This window comes from Pygocentrus nattereri, chromosome 4 (genome assembly GCF_015220715.1).
Source record: "Pygocentrus nattereri isolate fPygNat1 chromosome 4, fPygNat1.pri, whole genome shotgun sequence".
NCBI lineage: Eukaryota > Metazoa > Chordata > Actinopteri > Characiformes > Serrasalmidae > Pygocentrus > Pygocentrus nattereri.
Window position 1 is genome coordinate 15,581,272 of NC_051214.1, and position 19,400 is coordinate 15,600,671.

At 38.9% G+C, this 19,400-nt stretch overlaps 2 protein-coding genes across 3 annotated transcripts in view; one reads left to right on the forward strand and one right to left on the reverse strand.

Annotated features, from left to right (window-relative positions):
- arhgap39 (Rho GTPase activating protein 39) overlaps window positions 1–15,685 on the reverse strand; it is a 48,196-nt gene extending 32,511 nt beyond the window's left edge. For both annotated transcript variants that reach the window (XM_037538064.1, XM_017723755.2), the window contains exon 1: window positions 15,537–15,685. In XM_037538064.1, coding sequence (XP_037393961.1) covers window positions 15,537–15,547 — 11 coding nt within the window. In that variant the 5' untranslated portion in view covers window positions 15,548–15,685. The remainder of the gene's footprint in view (window positions 1–15,536) is intronic.
- Window positions 15,686–16,262: 577 nt separating this feature from the next.
- Window positions 16,263–19,157, forward strand: c4h8orf82 (chromosome 4 C8orf82 homolog). Its single transcript, XM_017723745.2, has 3 exons — window positions 16,263–16,597; window positions 17,233–17,281; window positions 18,068–19,157. The coding sequence occupies exons 1-3, from the start codon at window positions 16,430–16,432 to the stop codon at window positions 18,508–18,510; spliced, it is 660 nt and encodes a 219-aa protein (XP_017579234.1). The 5' UTR covers window positions 16,263–16,429; the 3' UTR covers window positions 18,511–19,157.
- The last annotated feature ends 243 nt before the right edge of the window (window positions 19,158–19,400 follow it).

Sequence of the window (19,400 nt, forward strand, 5' to 3'; positions counted from 1 at the left end):
TTCTCTGTTGGAGGCTATAACACACACAGCGGTCATCTGCGAGCTGCTACAATCACAACTGTCTAGAACTATAGAATGGGTTGATAACATGTAAATAGAAGAGAGAGCATTGAGGGGTCCAGTGATGAGGGTCATTGGGTTTTAGATTCCAGTCAGTTCAGTCTGCAGCACTATATGTTAATATAATCAATAACAAAACTGCAAACAGTCTTTAACACAGATTGGATTTCATCTGAGAGTGTGGAGAGAGAGAGAGAGAGAGAGAGAGAGAGAGAGAGAGAGAGAGAGAGAGAGAGAGAGAGAGAGAGAGAGAGAGAGAGAGAGAGAGAGAGAGAGAGAGAGAGAGAGAAGAGAGAAGAGAGAGGGGGGGGAGATTAAGGAGATGCAGAAAAACACAGGGATAGTAAGAGATAAGGAGAACAGAATGGGAAGACAAAAGAGGAAGGGGAGGCAAAGAAAAAGCAATATATAGAGAGCAATACATAGACAGTTAATGAGAGAGAGAGATAAAGAGAAGAATGAGATTAAATGAGATAAAAGAAAGATAGCGAAAAACAAGGGAGTGGAAATGACAAGGAAAGGGGCAGAATAAGAAAGAGAGAGGGGAAGAGGGGGAAAAAAGAAAAAATGTATTTCAGATTCACAAATGAAACACATATGCTCATAAAAATGTCTGCTCTTCTATTTAGCAGCCCAGTGGAGTGTGACACATTTTGCCCAACAATTTTGGCCTCACCTTTTTACTCCTATTAACACCTCACACAAACACACCTTGGCCAGGCCATCCCCACTCTACTGCAATACACACATGACCTCAGATATCCTCACACAGACAAGACAAATTCATGGCTAGAAAACCTTCACTCAAAAAGAGAGAGAGAGAAGAGAGAAGAGAGAGAGTGTGAGAGAGAGAGAGAAGAGAAAGAGAAGAGAGAGAGAAAATCATACAGAAAATGAGAAAAGACTGAATAGGAAAGGATGGAGGGAGAGAAGGAGACAGTAAACAAGAAGAGAATTAGAAAAGGACAGAGGGACAGAGAAAAACGAAAAGGGAATAAGAGAGAGAAAAAATAAGACACAAGAGAGGAGACAGTAAATAAATAAGAGAATGAGAGAACCAGAGAAAGAATGCGATAGAAAAAGAGATCGGGAATAACAGAGGAAGAATAAGAGAAAGAAAGAGATGGACAGAGAGAGGGAGGGAATGACAGAATTACAGCGAGAATGAAAGAGAAAGAGGGAGTCAGGGAATCTGAGACAGAGAGACAAAGGGAGAGAAAGAGGGGAAAATACAGAGACAAGAACAGAGGAGAAAGAAAGAATAGAGAGAAGGAATAAAAGATAGAGAGAGAGAGGGAAGGAGGGAAGAAATAAGAAAGAGAACACATCATAAAATTTCACATAGCGTGGTTCTCTGGGGTGTCTCCCCTTCACAAACACATACCATGCTCAGTTGATGTTTCCAGTGGCACAATCAATGAGTTTGCAGCAGCACAGATCATGATGAGCGACTGATGCGGTCATGTTTTGCTGATGTGGCCAAACTGAGACTGTGGCATCGTTTCCCAACGCTGTTCCAATTTAATTTGAGCACTTAATAAATTAATCATTGCTCTTAATTAACATCAAGTTAAGACACTTGAGCAAATCCAATACATTAACAACTTACTGTACATAGACAGTTTTCTAGAGTTCAGTGTGGAACTGATGGATGATGATCATTTACTCATAGAGGAGTGCTTCTCAGAGAAAGAAATAAATGGTAGATGAGCACTGAACATTCAATGACCCTTAATAATACAGTTTATCTGGTGTATCTGAAAATAACAGAGTTAATTCAAGGTCAGAGAATAGTGTGGGTACTTTGGATGGGTTAGGCTCTGTCTGACATACAAACACACACATTCCCCCAGACATTTCCTTTTCCGAAATTCTGTAAAGCTGCTTTGTGACAACATCCGTTGTAAAAAGCGCTATACAAATAAATTTGATTTGATTTGATTTGATAATTCCACACCGCTGAGTTGACCTACTGATGATAACTGTTTATCCTCATATAATAGCTTTACTACTACACCTCTGCCCTTCCCTCTCATCCTTCTCTCCTTACAGCCCTCCTCAACACCCTTTCTCCTTCTCTTAATCTAGAAAATGAGCATTTCTGAAGAAGTGCATCTGTATGTTTGTGTGTGTGCTTGTCTCAGGCCAACGCAATGCTGCTGTCATTTATCCCAGTTGCTAAGGGCTCTGCAGGACTGAAGCAGTTAGTGAGCCAAATGGCATGGTGCAGTTTTAGCTGTGCCTAAAAGCACTGTGGGAAAGACCACAGCCTGTACGCGATAGCTGTGTGTCTGCGTAATGCCGCTTGGATCAGAAAGAGACGGAAGTGTTACTCATTAATCTTAGGAGAATTGTGGGATAGGAATATTTAATTAAAACTCACATTTATGAGCATAATTAGGCTACATTAGTTTCACAAAGCCAATAAATGTGCCACCAGTTATAAATAGGACAGTTGTGCAAATTTCAGGGTGAATGGGTCAGCCTATGTGTGTCAGTGGAGCTAAGGAAGTATACTCTCCAGAGAGCCTCTGAACAAGTTCACATTACCATTTAATTTTTTTCCTAATGTACTGTGTGGCTCAGTTCTCAATTTAAATGTTCCAAATTTATGTACCAAAAATACAATGCTATATTACAGTCACTTGCTGCACTCTCAATTTGAATAAATGAATCAAACAACAATTATCATGGTATGTTTCCAAATCAGAAATGCACCGTTGGTCTAGGTTTCCAAGTACAGAACTAGACTAGGTTAAGGACAGCACAATTTATGACCTCCTCCATGGGTCGCACTCAAGACAAAATTGTCTTCGCATATCTTTATGAGCCCATGAATAGTAAAGGAAATAAGTAAGCAAAAGAGGCCATTCAGAAGCTTAGCCTAGGCATATCTGAAATTTGCAATTCTGCATTGCAGAAACAATGTGTAGAGATGACTCGTGACATGTTGGATGGCAGATGTGACAAATGTTGGACATGTCTGGCTGTGATGGGGTATTATGCATTCCAGAGACATCCAAGGCCTAAAATTGGCAACCATCTGCAGGCCTGTGCTTTGTGCATGTGTCCAAAAATCCAACTGTGCAAAAAAGAATTTATCATATTTCAGATAGCCCAGTAACATCAGTGAGAATGTGCTTTGTACATTCAAGATGCTTAAACTTGAATTGCAGGCTACACTACAATAGAAGGCTCAGGTTCTATGTAAGCCTCCTCACACTGTCTCATGCTGTGGTGTAGGAATTTAGTTCAAAATGAAGAAGAAAATGCCATTTGGCTGCCTTCTCATTTTGCCCAGCCCAGGCTTGGTGAGTGAACTGTTGTCAACCACTGAAATAGAAGCTTACATGGTTGCCAGTCTCCTAAGCATTTGAAGTGATAAATTTGTTCAAAAATCAGATTTCCCTCTCACCCCAAATAGTTGATCAGCCAAGACGTTTGGAGTCTGAAGTCTGCTTCTTTACTTTTGCATTGGAGGCTAACAAGTATTGTGAACTTTCAGATATTAGTTAGCATCATGAAAACTATATGCTTAAACGTTACACACTTGCTTTAAACCACATTGTATTAATCACCAATTGATTTGCTTTTATTTCTGACACTGTATGGCATACTGTTATATCTGTAATACTGACAAAACTGTGTTACTATATATACATTGCATACCTAAAAATAGCACTTATCTGCCATTTTAAAGCATGAATTTAGCCCACTGTTTAGATAGAGCATTTTAGATAGATAACAATACACCATACTGTGCCAGAAACCACATTAAGGCCTATCTAGTCTTCATGTAAGTTTAAGATAATTCAGTGTCACAACATGGTTTTAGTGTGTAATCATTTAGGGGGTGAGAATATGCTTCAATTATTTACATAGCTACATTAGCATTTTAGGTTCAGTATAAAACTAACAAGAAAACTACACATGCCAAACATATCTTGGCTGATATTTTGAGCAAGAAGGAAATTATATGAATTTACTTTTATGGCTGAACCACTAACTAAGACACTGAGCTATCATTAGCAGAATGTATTAATACTAGATTCATGCTGCAATGTGCATGACCTCACCTGTTTTGATTTAGTCACATGATCAATATAGTTTCAATAAATGATGGGTCCATTGTTGGATAATGTGCACAGGATAAGCTTAACTCAAAGAGTTCTTAGCAAGCAAACTGAAAAGTGTAGAAACTTTGGCCCACGCTTGTCCAGCAAGTAGTTCTATTGACCAAATGCTGCTCTGCATCGATAGATAGCCAAAGTGCGAAGTTTTGTTTGTTCTTATTGTGTTGACTTCTACATAGGCAAGTTAACAAGTAGCATTAATTTTCCTTCCAAAAAGTCTGTGTACATTTAGCTATAAACATACATTGTGGTTTGATTTTTCTGCTCAAGACCTGGAAATACATTGTCGCTTATGCTTCCATTGAGTCTCACACATTTTCAAATTATGCTGAAAATATGTGACGGTACCACAATCCAGAAGGTGGGTTAATTAAGGTGCGTGGTTAATGTGTATGTGTTCATGTGTGTGTATGTGTATGTGAGGCATGTTATATAAAAATGTTTCATTGCATGGATATTTATGAAGGCTGTCACTATTAATTATATCAATTAAGCAGCTAATTGAGCAATCTTATTTGTTTATTTAGACAAGTAATCAGAACCAAATAAATGATCTGATCGAATAATAACAAATCATGTGTAGCCTTTCAAAGATGGCAAAAGATAAATTAATTACTTATTCTTTCCAAACTTGTTATGGAGCTGCACTTAGAGTCCCCATGAACTCTGTTAGTGTGTCATTGAACGTGTGCTGGGCTCTAGATATTTTTTGCTTTCTGGGTCAGACAAATTGGTCAAGAAATTTAGGTCTGCCTAATACACATGCTCATGAACACACATACACACACACAACGTGTAGGCTACAGGGTGTTCCACGTTTAAAATTCCTAACATTCCGCACATTGTCCCGTCTTTGCCCCCACAGACTCCAGAGACTTTGGAATCTTCTGTGATTCCCTGGGAAGATTTCACACATACACAAACACACTCTCTCTCACATACACACACACATAGGCAGCTATTGAGACATTAACACCCTTCCCCCTTCCTCCTCAACAAAACCACCTGCTCCATTATTTCAAACACACCCCACTCCCACTCCCACACACACACACACTTCAGAGTAGAGCATTTCCGTGAGTTTAACCTTGACTTGCACTCCGCAAAAGGAGAGGGAGGCTCAGAAAAAGCAGAAACTACAGAATTTTCTACATGTTATTCTAAAACTAATTTGAGGAGTTGAGAGAGGGTACTACCTCCACTAGTAAAAAAAAAAAAAAAAAAAAAAATGGACCTCCTTTTGATTAATGTCCTTATATCATCGAAGATGACATCCCCTAAGATGACTTCAACTGACATTTTTACCCAACCTCACCCACCCCGTCCATATTTGGTGTTCACATACCACATTACACTGGATGTATAGATCCCATAATAAAACACCACAGTCAGTGTATGTTTTTCACAAGCTGTTTATATTCATAGTATATGATGTAGCTGATAACCTTCCTAAGATTGGAATTAGGCCATTACCGGCCATTATATTATTTTATTTTGGCTGACATGCTCTCGAATTTTATGCCAATAATAAAACTTGCCAGTTAATGCGCTCATGCTGTATTTGAGTGCTGCTGTTACACCTATACCAAAACGTCTGATAATTATATATGATGTCATAATTATGATTTCCATTTAAATACCATTGTGCTCAATATCAATTTACTTTATTTAATTCATGTTAGAAATAAGCGTTTCTCATTTATGAATTTAAAATGCCTGTTTGCCTGTTGAAGAGGAAACCGTTTTATTTCTATTGTGACCTGAGCTCATAGAAAGTACTGGGAATGTGCTAGTGCGTTTGTGTTCTTTTACCTTATTAAGTGTAAGCTTCAGATTCCAAAATTATCAGTACATCCCTAGTTCTAATACCACAGTATTTAGGAAAGTATAATTATTGTAGTCTCAACAATTTGATCACTATATAAGAAAAATATCAAAAGAGGATTTTTCTAGTACTAAAAAAGTGAGCATAGCCACAGCTCAATACTGACCCCCCCACCTCCCCTTTAAAACCCACCATCCGCTTAATTTTACTTTACAACTTCACCACCGCCTGTAGCACTAAAATGCTGCCTAAGCTGGATGAACTTCTCATTCCCACAAAATAATTAAAGTAATCTGGGTCTATCAGAATTATATGTAGCCTCACTTGGAGAGACTAAAGAGAGAAAAGTATTGAACAATGAGGCAAAACTAAAATGCTGGGCTTTGCTGTTAAAACTGAAACAACAACAAAAGCACACAATTACAATCACCCCCCACCCCCACAACCACCCACGCACACTCAGACAAGCTTTGCGCATCTTCACACAAAAAGCTATCACTTCACTCACCCGTACAGACACCCACACGCGCTCTCATTCATTCACTTACTCGCTCACAGAAATAGGCATCAATACTCTTATTAATACTTTAGTTAAAGACTCTGTCTAAAAATAGAAATACTCCATGGTGGTTCTTTGTGTTTGATTGTGTGTGACCTGTGACTAAGGCTACTTTTGTAGACATCGCCTCCAATGAAATTCATCCCACCAGACAAAGGCATCCTGGCAACAGTTTCCTAGCAACCACAGCCTCTGCAATTCCATGACCCCCAATACTCCACATCTGTAGATCAGGAGCCAAAGAGAGGACACAACTCCACACGCACACACACGCACACACACACACCATACAATGTATCCATGAAAACAAAAATTCACTAGTCTTTCCTAATGAAGTGCACATGCATATAAACTAATACAACACTACACATATACACTAATTAATTTCTTAAATCGCCCATCAGAAAATATTTTAAACAGGTTTCATCCCCGTGGTATCTAGGTAGATACAGGCAACAGATCTCCCATTAGTTAAGTCTTCAGAAGGCAGTCTATGCCTAGGCTCTAATCACTAACATATCAATCAAATGAAATCAATTAATTCAGTTTTCACATAAAATGGGTGGGACCAATTCCAGCTGCTAGCAATAATTCACATTTCTTTAGAGGTGTTTACATAGTTTTCATATTTATGGCGCAAACCTAAGGCCTAGTACTAATAATCACTGTTTGCTGATTACATATAGATACATAAATGCACCCATGCAAACACACACTTCATTTAAACTTATTTTTGTCTTCTTTATCATTTAAACCTGCAGGCAGAATAGAAACTGACTCAGATGTTTGCAATTAATATAATCAAACAAAACATTTCACTTCACCCCATAACTGTATAATCAGCTTAACAAGGACACTGTTGGCACTCTATGTGTGAAATGTCTCTGTGCTGAGTTGCTGGGGAGCGATTAAGTGTCAAAGGAGACATAGGAGAACCCTTTGCTGTGAAAACTGAGGGACCTTCTCCAAAACAGGCAGTATTTTAAATAGAAATTTATGGCTACTGTGTAAGAGTTTAATATGTATATATAATTTTTATTTCTTTGCTACATTTGTATTACCACAAACCTATTTCTTTTTTTTTTTAACATAAATTCCCTGTTTATAAATGCCCAGCTCCTTTGTGAATGAGGATCACCCTCAAAGCAGAGTTTATATAAAGGTTGAATTGAAAAAACAATCATCTCACGCATAGCATACATACAAACGCAACATATACACACAAATGAACCCAATCAAGCATACACACACACAGAGGAAAAAATGCTGAGGATTTCATTGCTCCTCTCTGGGAGCCAGGCTCAGTCACTGTGTCCCTACGTCTCATCAGTTTTCTGTCTCTCTGTCCGACACTCTCAATTTCTCTTGCCTGTCTGTCACTTTCTCTCTATTTTTCTCTCACTTTGCTTGCTCTCTCCCTCTTATTCTCTCTCTTCACTTCATTCCAGACTTTGCTTTCTGTCCCAAAGGCCCTAGCTGCAAAGCGCATTTGAAGCATTACTGCACATGTACCTCTGTAGTCCCATCTAGGTGACAGGACTGTAAATGTACAACGTTGAGGTAGTTTTTATCTCAATAAAATGACAAAAATGGTTATCACATTATACAAATGTATTATGTATATAATTTCAGTCAAACAAATGCACACACTTGCCCATAGAAGGGCTTTCCATATTTTAGAATAATCAAAAGTATGAAAAAACTCACATGGAATTATGCAGTGACCAAAAACTAAAACACCTTTACTTTGATGCAGCTTTACATAATATCAATCATTCTCCCAAGCAGCTTCAACGGGAGCCAGGATCCTTTCACAACAAGGCCTCATACTACTTGTTTGAGATGCAGGGCTATCAAAGAATTTTTTTTCTTTTCAAATAATCACATGCAGGCATCAACTTCACTATTTGTATTTATCTTAAAGAATAAAATAAAAATAAAAGAACTCATTTAGGTGTACTCAAACTTTTGACCATAGTATGTATTTTGTGTGTATATTCATTAAGTACATCTCCATGCATCTACACTCACTGTACATTTTATTAGCTCCAATTACCATATAGTGGCACTTTCTAGCTCAATTACAGGCTGTAGTTCATCTGTTTCTCCGCATAATTTGTTAGCCCCTGTTTTACCCTGTGAATGGTCAGGTTCCCCACAGGACCACCACAAAGCATCCACCTATCAAACAACACCTGTTCTGTGGTGGCCCTGTGGTTCACTGGTCCCTAAAGAAACAGGTGAATCCATTTTTCTGTGTAATTTGTTAGCACCTTTAACCCTGTAAAAATCAACTAGTTATGAAATTCATAGCTTCACATAGCTTTATTTCAATCCTTGATTTGCTGTGATAAAAGGCATCAAGTACTCAAGATGTTCTTCTAAACTATTTTTCATCTAGCTCCCTTTTGACAAAGATCCTGTTTTCACCAAAAGCTGAAATGTATCTGCCATGGTTAAATAGATTAAATAGATATCATGCTGTTATGGTTAGCTTTGTGGTAGTACCTGAGAACACATTTCATTAACTCTGGAACCAGCTTTACTATCATGAAACTGCAAGTGAGGTGTCTAAACATCTAGGCTAAGCCATTGACTTTCTGCAAAAACATTTCAAGATACATAATATTGTATTCAGTTTTTCTGAGGTTTGATAAGTTGGTACAAACAAAAAGCAACATTTCACATACTGCACTGCACTAAATCCAACTGAACAGGCTTAATTATGCAATTCTTGTAACATACAGTTGGTCAGTGTTTTTTTTTTTTTTTTTAAGTACTGGCAGTATCCACAGCTTGCTCAGAGCCACATATTGCGGCATCTTCTGTTTTGACTGTCACTGTGCATGAGCGGGTATGGAAAAAAAGTATTAATTACCAATAATATTACATTTGCATATCCCTTCCCATAACCCCAACCTATCATGCAAAAATGTTCATCAAATCCAGAGACCCTATCTGGGTTACATGTTTAGCTCTGAGATGTCATGGTAAGGAAAATGTGTTGATTTGCCATTCACATTCCACTCAAAACTCTGCAAACTGCAATAACAAGAAAGAGGTTAAAAAACTCATATGCAATATGCTCTTACATAACTGCCTAAAAACAGAACAAACCAACATTATTCTGGGTAATTATTATGAATTTCACTCTTTCTAAAGTGACTGCAGCTATTCAGCTGCTGTGTCAAAAGGACTCAAAATCCTATCAGCAGACTACACTGCAATCAGAATTGCACAGCTGAGATTGTATTTAAATGTTTGCTACTTCACTTACTTGTTCCATCTTTCAAATTGACAGTAAATGTCTGAATAGCTAAATGCTAAATACTCTGCAAACAGTTCTACTACACAGAGAAATCACAACAAGAACAACAGGTTAAGTACTCTCATTTGAAGCATGCTTTATTTAGTTACTTACTGCTATTCCAATATGTATTATACCTTATATATACTAAATATACATAGATGTATTTGTATATACACTATATGGATGAAAGTATTCAGACATCCCTCCTAATTATTGAGTTTGGGTATTTCAGCCACACCCATTGCTGACAGATGTATAAAATCATATTGTTTTGCAGCCTCCATAGACAAACACTTGCAGTAGAAGGGGCCGTACTAATGAAGCAATGGACTCGTATGGAAACCTATTCTGTGGAGGGACTAATCAAACTTCTCTATCTGGCAGTCTGATGGAAAAGTCTGGGTTTGACAAAAGTCAGGAAAACATTACCTGCCTGACTGCACTGTGTCAACTGTAAAGTTTGGTGGAGGAGGGATAATGCTATGGGGTTGTTTTTCAGTGTTTTCTTAATGCTTCAGCATACAAAGACATTTTGGACAATTGTATGCTTCCAACTTTGTGAAAGGCCCTTTTATGTTCCAGCAAGACTGTGTTCCAGTGCACAAAGGCATGGTTGGGTGAGTTCAGTGTGAAGGAACTGGCCCACACAGAGCCCTGACCTCAATCCCCTCAAACCCCTTTAGGATGAACCAGAATGGAGACTGCGAGCCAGATCCTCTCATCCAACGTTAAGTGTCTGATCTCACAAATGCTCTTCTGTAAGAGTGGAAGATGTTATAGCAGCAAAGAGGGGACCAACTCCATATAAATGCCTATGGAATTAGAATGGAATATCCTTAAAATTCCTGTGTGATGTGCAGGTGTCCCAATACTTTTGCACATGTGTGTTTGTAAATGTAAAAAAAAAGTATATAATATATATACACTCTACAAAATGTACTATATATACACACACACACTTACATACATAAGTACGTATATGAGAGCGAGAGAGAGCGAGAGAGAGAGAGAGAGAGAGAGAGAGAGAGAGAGAGAGAGAGAGAGAGAGAGAGAGAGAGAGAGAGAGCGCGCGAGAGAGCGAGAGAGAGAGCGAGAGAGAGAGAGAGAGAGAGAGAGAGAGAGAGAGAGAGAGAGGGAGAGAGAGAGTCTATAAAAACATGACTGGTTGATTTCTCACTCACTTTGTCATTCACTCATTTTTTTGTCTAATACTTGACGCCTTCTCTTTAGATCTTGAAGTTCTAACCAAGAAGAAAGCTTGCTTAGCTACATCTACCTAGATACCATGGAGGAAAAGCATTCCTGATTGGGCAATTTTTTTCACTGGCCATTTAAAAAATTTTACTCTTTTCTTTCCCTTCCTAACTTTGATAAGGAATAAGAAATACTGTAATATTTGTTCCAGTCATAGTTTAAATTCAAGCATGATTCCATTGATTAAAAGTGCTAACTAAAATCATTATGCTTCCCCTCTGGCAATATGACAATACTTTATTCTACCATGATAAACTACATCAGAACAAAATGTGTTTTAGAGCACATCATGGACATCATCAGCACTTCATTAACTGCTTTGTCATTACAAAGCAGGCATAATTAAAAGAAAAAATTTATAAAAAAAATAAAAAAATAAAAAAAATAATAAACTAATTAATCCACCACCCAAATAATACCTGCTCTGTGAGGGTCCATGGAGGGTCCTGATTACTGAAGAACAGGGTAAAAGGGAGCTAGCAAAGTAAGCAGAGAAACAGATGGACTACAGTCTGTAATTGTAGAACTACAATTACTAATGAGCATAGAAACAAGCAGGTAATCATAATGTTATGCTTGATCAGTGTATTTTTGCAATAAACCATTCCTAATCTTTTGCCACTTTATTAGATTTTTACATTATAGTTCCACATTGCTAGTGTCTGAAAAACAGTTAACAGACTGTAGGGCATTGGTTGCCATGAACAATTTCTGTCAACCATTCTCTACACTTCATCACTGGTCAGTTGGACTTTCAACACAGCCAGTGACACAGATCTTCATAAAAAAGTGCAGCAATACTGCTGTACCTGATGCACTAGTGTGACACCCATGACCATTCCACTACCAGGTCAGTGTCACTGCTTTGTTGAGAATGGTCAGCCACCCAAACAATATTTGATGAAACAGTGGTCCGGTGAGATCATGCATATAGCAATCTGATAGCAGCTAGTTTATTACTTTCATAATTAAAAAAAAGTCCTATTTTTCAGATAAATATGAAAGCGAAAACAATGAAAAGACGAATTCAACTAGTCTCTTTGGTGGAAGTTCGACATTGCAACCAAAATCAAAACTGTGGCCAAACCTTATGTGAAATGAAGCCATCCTGTCCTGCTCAGCCAAGTCTTGAATGGAGTAATGCGATTATCTGTGATCAATATAACTGACAGCACCTTTCCACACTGTCGCCCTGTCATGCTTCTGTGGTTCGACCGATTTCCTTACAATAAGTGTTATACCTTCCTTTTAGGAAAATGTAAATCCAGATTAGTTTGTAGAGGGATTCTTACATAAATATATGCCATGTGGGTGTAAGGCATGGGGATGTCAAGCTACGTGCAGTGAAATTATGCAGCACACAGAAATAGCCAGACTTCATCTTAAAGGAACACTGCAGTGTTTTTCAACCAACCATGACTGACTACTGAAGACAATAAAATCAATGTATTGCTTTGTACTAAGTGAAAACCTGTTGATGCAGCACACTGATAACAGAAGCCACTGGGTGCTTGCTGAATTCCGACAGCAAACAAAACCCATACTTTTACTAAGACAAATATGTAAATCTGTACAATTTGTAGAGATAAAGGTATTAATGGGCACTGGGATGATACAAATACTGCATCAGATAGCAGAGGGTAAAAAATTACCTAGCCTAATAAAGCACACATTCATCTTGTGTGATGTGATGTTTTAGCTGTGCATTTCTTCTTGAGGGGTAGTGTTTGTACTTTAAAAGCTGTCTGCACCAGCCAATACTCAATGTTTCAATATTAGCAAAGATATAACGACTAGTTTTTCATGGAGACAATTTTATGTTGCACAATATTATCAATGTGGTGGTGGCAGAGATTTTCACAGGCTCTTGCCTGATCATCTGTGGACAGCAAAAAAAAAAAAAAAAAAAAACTAAATACAAAACAGGAAAGACCTGGGGTGTTGAGTGTAATGGTTGTAGTTTTGAATTTGTGTTATATAACGTATTCCAAAGAGATTTTTTTTTTCCGCACAATTAAGCAGCTGCCCAGTGACTTCTGTTTTAAGTGGGAAAAACACTGCCAGATAAGCACATTGTAGCCTCATAGCCTTGGTAAAACCTGACCAGCCATTTGCAATCTATGACAAGAGGACCAAGGGGATTGTAATTGGACTGTAGGTGTCACTCTCTGCTTTTCCGTGCAACACTGACTCAGACACAGCATCTACAAAGTCATAAAGAAATCTGAGTGGATACCATGTTCCTCCTCCAAGTGTGCTAAAGCATTCAGCAGAGCGCAGTAAGGGCCAATCCAGGTGGAAAAATATGAACAGTTATGTTGTGTAACATAATAACAAGTAAGACTTGATATTGGGCATTATTAAACGAGTGAAAAACAAAACTATTTTAAAAATGAGCTTCAAACATTAAATAAAGGCCACTTGTCACTGTAGTTTGTCATTTCTAAAGCAGAATTTCTGAAAATATGTTTTCATTAATTAAAACTTAGCCTTCACTTTTGAATTATTGCATTCCTTGGCTCTACACAGGACTTGGACTATCCATATTCACACCTTGGATGTGCTTATGTATATTTGGTGACCTTTTATGGGCATTCCCTCACTGCTCATAAATTTGTGACCACCCATTATATTCAGCTACAGATCTAGATGATGTGATGAGTACTGGCATTAAAAAAAAAGAGAATCAAAAGATTCTAGCTGGCATAGCTGTGTTTTCAGTCTAGGACAGTATAACTAGCACTGCTTAACTGCTTGAAGTGATGTGTTAAATAAATACAGTATATTATTTACGGATTTTGAAAGCATTTTTTGATGTGGCGCTACTATTTTGTTGGTCAGTTCCACCCAATCAAATCTAATAGGATAGAATATGAATATACATATTGTGCATTACATTTGTATTGTGAAAACATCTTCAAGTATTGTGATATTGCATTACCACCATGCAGGGGGTATGAGAAACAAATCTGTCTGTTACATTTTATGGAACTAATAGATGACAAGAAAAACTTAAAGGTCTAGCCAGGCCTTAATTTCCACAGGGATAAACAAGTTGGTTTAAGAGATCAATAGTGTAGTCTGCTTTAATCTTCTCTGGAGTGGATGGTCAAATTGAATGACAGCTAGAAGTTATTCCACAGGTCTGTCCAGACAGGGATAGGCTCTGGCTGCTCCAACCATCCGTCACACAGTAGCTAAACACGGTCTATCCCCTGTGCCCCCCCACACGATGACTGAAAGCTTTGTGACAGAGGTTAGACAAGGCTGGAATGCTGTGTGGGTAGTTCAACGAGGCTAGCAAACAGGCTTGTGTGGTCCTTTAAAGCTTTTAACGATAGCTAGTGGCCTTTTGGTATTATATGACAGACTACATGGGGCATATCCGGCCATGCGGCCTCTTTGATCCATGAACACACCCAAAGCTCTGCTCACCATCAGCTTCGGCAGATGTTGCCCGCTCACTCATAACAGCATGTGATTAAAATGCAGTGAATGAGCCAAATCGCTTAATAGCGGGCCGCCTACTAGCATAACAGTAAACGGTTAACAGACAAGAAGAGCTATGTGTTTTTTTAATATATATAAGCAGGGAGCCACAATTTAATTTGCATAGCCCCGGCCCCACATGTGGGAGGCAGCCCTAGTAAGTGGCCACTACAAGACGTCTCGCCCATGGGGCAACGCGCGCTGTTTGCTAAACACGCTCACATTTGCTCACATGCGCTCAATAAAAACGACACTTCCAATTTGCACTCGGCTGACAGAACACGCCAGTATTTCGTAATTAATAATTAAACACGAACCAAAGCCCCATCGGCGGCAAGCCCAATTTCAACCCTACTATCTGCACACAGCCGAGACAAATAGCGTTCATTTTCCGATCATCCTCATCGACGCCGCCAGCGCGTGCCGCAGGTGTCTGCCTCTCGGTAACGGCATTAGCTGCAGATAAGCGGCCAGTGGGATGTGTTTTTTGGCCAGGAAAACGCTCGGCTAAAGCCCCGTGTGACGCCTCTTGCCCAATCATGACAGAAAATCTACAGCGAGCCAGGGTCTCCTTGTGCAGCGGCAATGGGTGCTATGGGTGTGGAGGTTTGCGCGCAAAAAGAGGGAGTAAGAAACACCCATAACGACAGCGAGACCAAATGGCCGTGCGGGATGCCGCATGTTGGTCTGATTCCCACGCAATTCATATTAACTCGTGTACCAGATTTGGGGTTCCACTGCTGATGCGAAAAGCTAAAGAACGACGGAACCATCGTCAACGCGCAGTGCTTCGCCTGGTAGACCAGTCATCCCCAGCCTGCCCAGTTCAATGTCGCTGTAAATAACTGCGCTCGCGCCCCCCATCCTCGCAGATGCCGTAATGGATGCAGAATGCGACGGTTTTACCTCTCTGCCATGGTCCCTCTTCTTATTCTTCCCCGTTAAAATCCAGTGAAAGTAATCCACAGCGCGCCAGTCATGGTGGTAGGGGCTCGGGCACCGCAGTACGGATCTGGAGCACGCGCTGTCTCTCCGCGTCGCCGTCACCACCGACAACCCTGACGTCATTTTGCGCTCGGCGGCGTGCACGCAAAGAAAGGGAACGGCCGTTGCCATGGCAGCGGTGCAACACCATAGCGGTTCGCTGCATGCTTTTCAGTTTTCTGTTGAATTGCTTAAGTCTCAAGTAGTGTTTATTCCAAATAATATGATTCTAAATCCTGCTACGATTTTGGTATGATGAGGGCCATTTTTGTGTTAAACTCGCATAAACGTGATTTGTCTCTGATTGAGTAGTTTCATCACTACACGCTTATTCCCAATTCTCAGCATTCATATCCATTCATTTGGGCTTCCATGCACCTCAAGACTTCATGACCTTTCGAAAAGATGCGCGCCAGTTCAATCTTTTAGCTCACTGTTAACGGACAACAGCTCCATCTAGTGTTACGCAACTGAATTCAGGTTTTGTTTCCACTGTATAGGTTCTGTTTCAGTTAACCGACCAGACTAAATGAAACAGATTTGTTTTCATTTTTTGGGTTCAAAATAATAATCTAATCATTTTAAGCAATAGCTTTTTAATGCAACGTGCTTATGGTGTCATTATTCAAGCTCACTGGGTGGAACTACTGTTCAGCGTCCTTAGATTCCTCCCGGTGAAGAAAACAGTGCGAACGAACCGCTTGAAAACATTCCACCACTTTTGCTAACAGGTTTAGCGTTCATTCTGCTACCCGAGGCTATGGCCATTCATAACCTGTACAACTAGCCTGTAAGTCACGCTCTGCGGTCCAGATATGACTGTAGTCGGGCTGCTCTGTTGTGGGAGGAGAAACGCTACATGGCTTCGAGTGGCCGTGCGCGTGCCCGCGGTGTTTTGGCGAGAGAAGGCCTCCTACACGCAAGGACAGAGTCCGGAGGCGCGCATCCGCGAGTATTTCTACTACATTGATCATCAAGGACAGGTAGACGGCCTATATGACAAATTAGATTCCTCTACTTAGAATACGCTCTTCCCCTATTCAATTACTAATAACAGCTTTATTTATGTAGCACCTTTCACACAATAATGCATCCTGAATTGCCCCACAATTATATTTAAAGAGTAAAACAGTGTAAACAAAGCAGTGAGGAGCAAGCAAAAGAAATCAAAAAGTACTGAAATAGAAAGAATATTGACTTAAATGTAAAACGATTAATAATATAGGTGAAATTCCCCAAAATGTTTATTATTATTATTATTATTATTATTATTATTATTCTTGTGCATTTAATATTTGGAATACATTTTGGAATAAAGTGAGGTATACAAAATGCATCTCACATTTAAAAAGAAATGCTGTGTATTTATTTTATATAGAAAAATAAAACACAAAAAATCTATAAAAGGTCTGAAATGTATGAAGAGACTACACCATTTGAAATGCTAGGTATAAACAGGTATAAATCTGTTTAGTTCTTTCTCTTTTCTGTGTTATTTCTCTCGCTGCAGTGTTCTGAACAATTAGTTTGTCTGTTGTGTATATTCATATAATTAAGGTCTTCATTCATGGCTAACTGAGCAAAAAAACTTAATTAGGTAATTCTGTGTCTTTACCAGCTCTTTTTGGATGATACCAAAGTGAAGAACTTTGTCACTTGCTTCAAAGGTATGAAATGCCTTTCTCACTTATGCATTTTAATTACATGTCAATTTTTCAAAAGCCACTGCCATTGTTTATTTAATCTACCTGTACCCATTAACATGACAGAAGACCTAGCAGTTCGCTGGTGTTGTCTAGAATACCTCTCAAAATAAGCAACATGAAACATTAATATATGGTCAAAAACAGAAACACAAATTAAGTTAATGTGTATCACTATTTCAACTAATTGCAGTTGCATTGTTTAAAAAAATAAAAAGAGCCATTTCATGTCCACCAGGCCATAAGCAATTTCCTGGTTGATGATCGCTTTCTGTTACTATTGCACATGCGCACTGCCTTCTAATAAGATTTAGTGGAAAAATCTAACAGGTTTTATACAATTCAGTCAAATCAGTTTGGGATTTATCAACAAGATGCTCAAGGTTGGGTCAGACAAATACTCTTTAGAGTATTTATGTAAATAAGACGTGTGAATAACCTTACATAGCATAAAGCTTCTAGGAAGAATCTTTAAACTGGTATAGAACCTTTACATTATATGAACCCTTACAAATCTCCATTTCAAATAAGGTTCTGTAGGGAAACAAATGTGGTTCTTCTAGGGCATCGCTTAATTAACCCTATTTGGTACCCTTTTTTAAAAGAGTAGGTTGTTTATGATCATATTTAAGGAGCCATGAATACAAGAAATCCTCCTATTTCAAAGGGTTCATGTTTTTTTTTCTTATAACTGTACAATTTCTCTCTTTGAAATGTCTCATTTTGTTCTCCTTTATGTCTTCTCATCAGATCAACAGTTTCTTGTGTTCTTCTTTAAACAATTGAAAGTCAATCAGACTGGCCGTTACCAACAGCACTTCCCCTTTATCTCACTGTGTGGACGTGAGAGGAACTTCCTACGCTGTGATGATCTTCCAGTTGTCTACACTCACTTGTTGTCTGAGTCGGGCTGTGAGGAACGTCTGTCATACTGCGGAGGCGGGGTTAAACTGACAGTTCCATTCCAACCACAATCCTTGTTCATGCATCCAGTCAGTGGCAGAGTGTACCACCCTGCTCCTGAGCATGTAGGGGGTGTTGGATTGGTACGCTCTGCACTGTCCATAGAGCTCAGCCCTCACTTTCAGTACTCTGCAGGGCAGGACAACACTTCCCAGCCTACTCATTTCCTATGGGCCGGGCAGCAACACACACTGACCAATGAGCTGTCCAGACGTTTCCTTCTGCAGTGAAAAGAAATAAGACAACTGTGGCAAAGCTTTATTCTCAAATGCCCTTTGGGAAATATTGCAGAAGCATTTTGATTAAATTGAAGGGCTTGATGTTTGATTGTGTGTGTGCATAATTGATAATTTTTTTTTAATAATCAAATAGACACAATTGCACATCAAGACCTTCGGGAAATATTGCAGCAGCATTTTGATTAACAAACTGCAGTAGGTGAAGGGTTTGATCTGTGATTTTGTATGTGCATATTTGATCATTATTCATATCAATAAATCATATTTATTTGAAAAACTGGGACTGTATATAGTAATGTTCTATGACAGCGAGTCTTCCATCAAGATTAGTTCATGCACAATAGATTAAAGCCTCTGCTTTGATGACCACAGTTGATAACCTTGATTTAAATGATTAAACCATTTAAAATACTATTGAAACAAATGTATCTTGTAAACACTGCTACACGTGTCTGGATCTTGAGGAAAGCCATCCTTATACAGTTATACAATCAATACCAAACTCTAGCTTGGTTTTAAAACAATAATTGCCCTAAATCTGCTACGCTTGAGGTTGTTCTACTCAGCTAATTCAGTCTAGGATTAACAAATAGGGAATGTTTGTCATCTGTGCATTGCCAATAAACTTGCCGAACACATTTGAGAGACTTTTTCTTGCCCTCCGGTAATGACAGTATAGCAGAGTGCATTATAGTTTCTGCTTCCACAGGTCAGAATATCTGATGTCAAGAAATGTTTTCTCTCTCTTGAGGATATTTGGTCCCCACAAATAGCTACACACACCATATGACTAAAAGGTTTAACATCATAGGGTAATTACAACCATTTGTTTGGTCTCTTGGGCAATCTGTGCAGGCGGTTATGAATGCAGAAGTTAAACT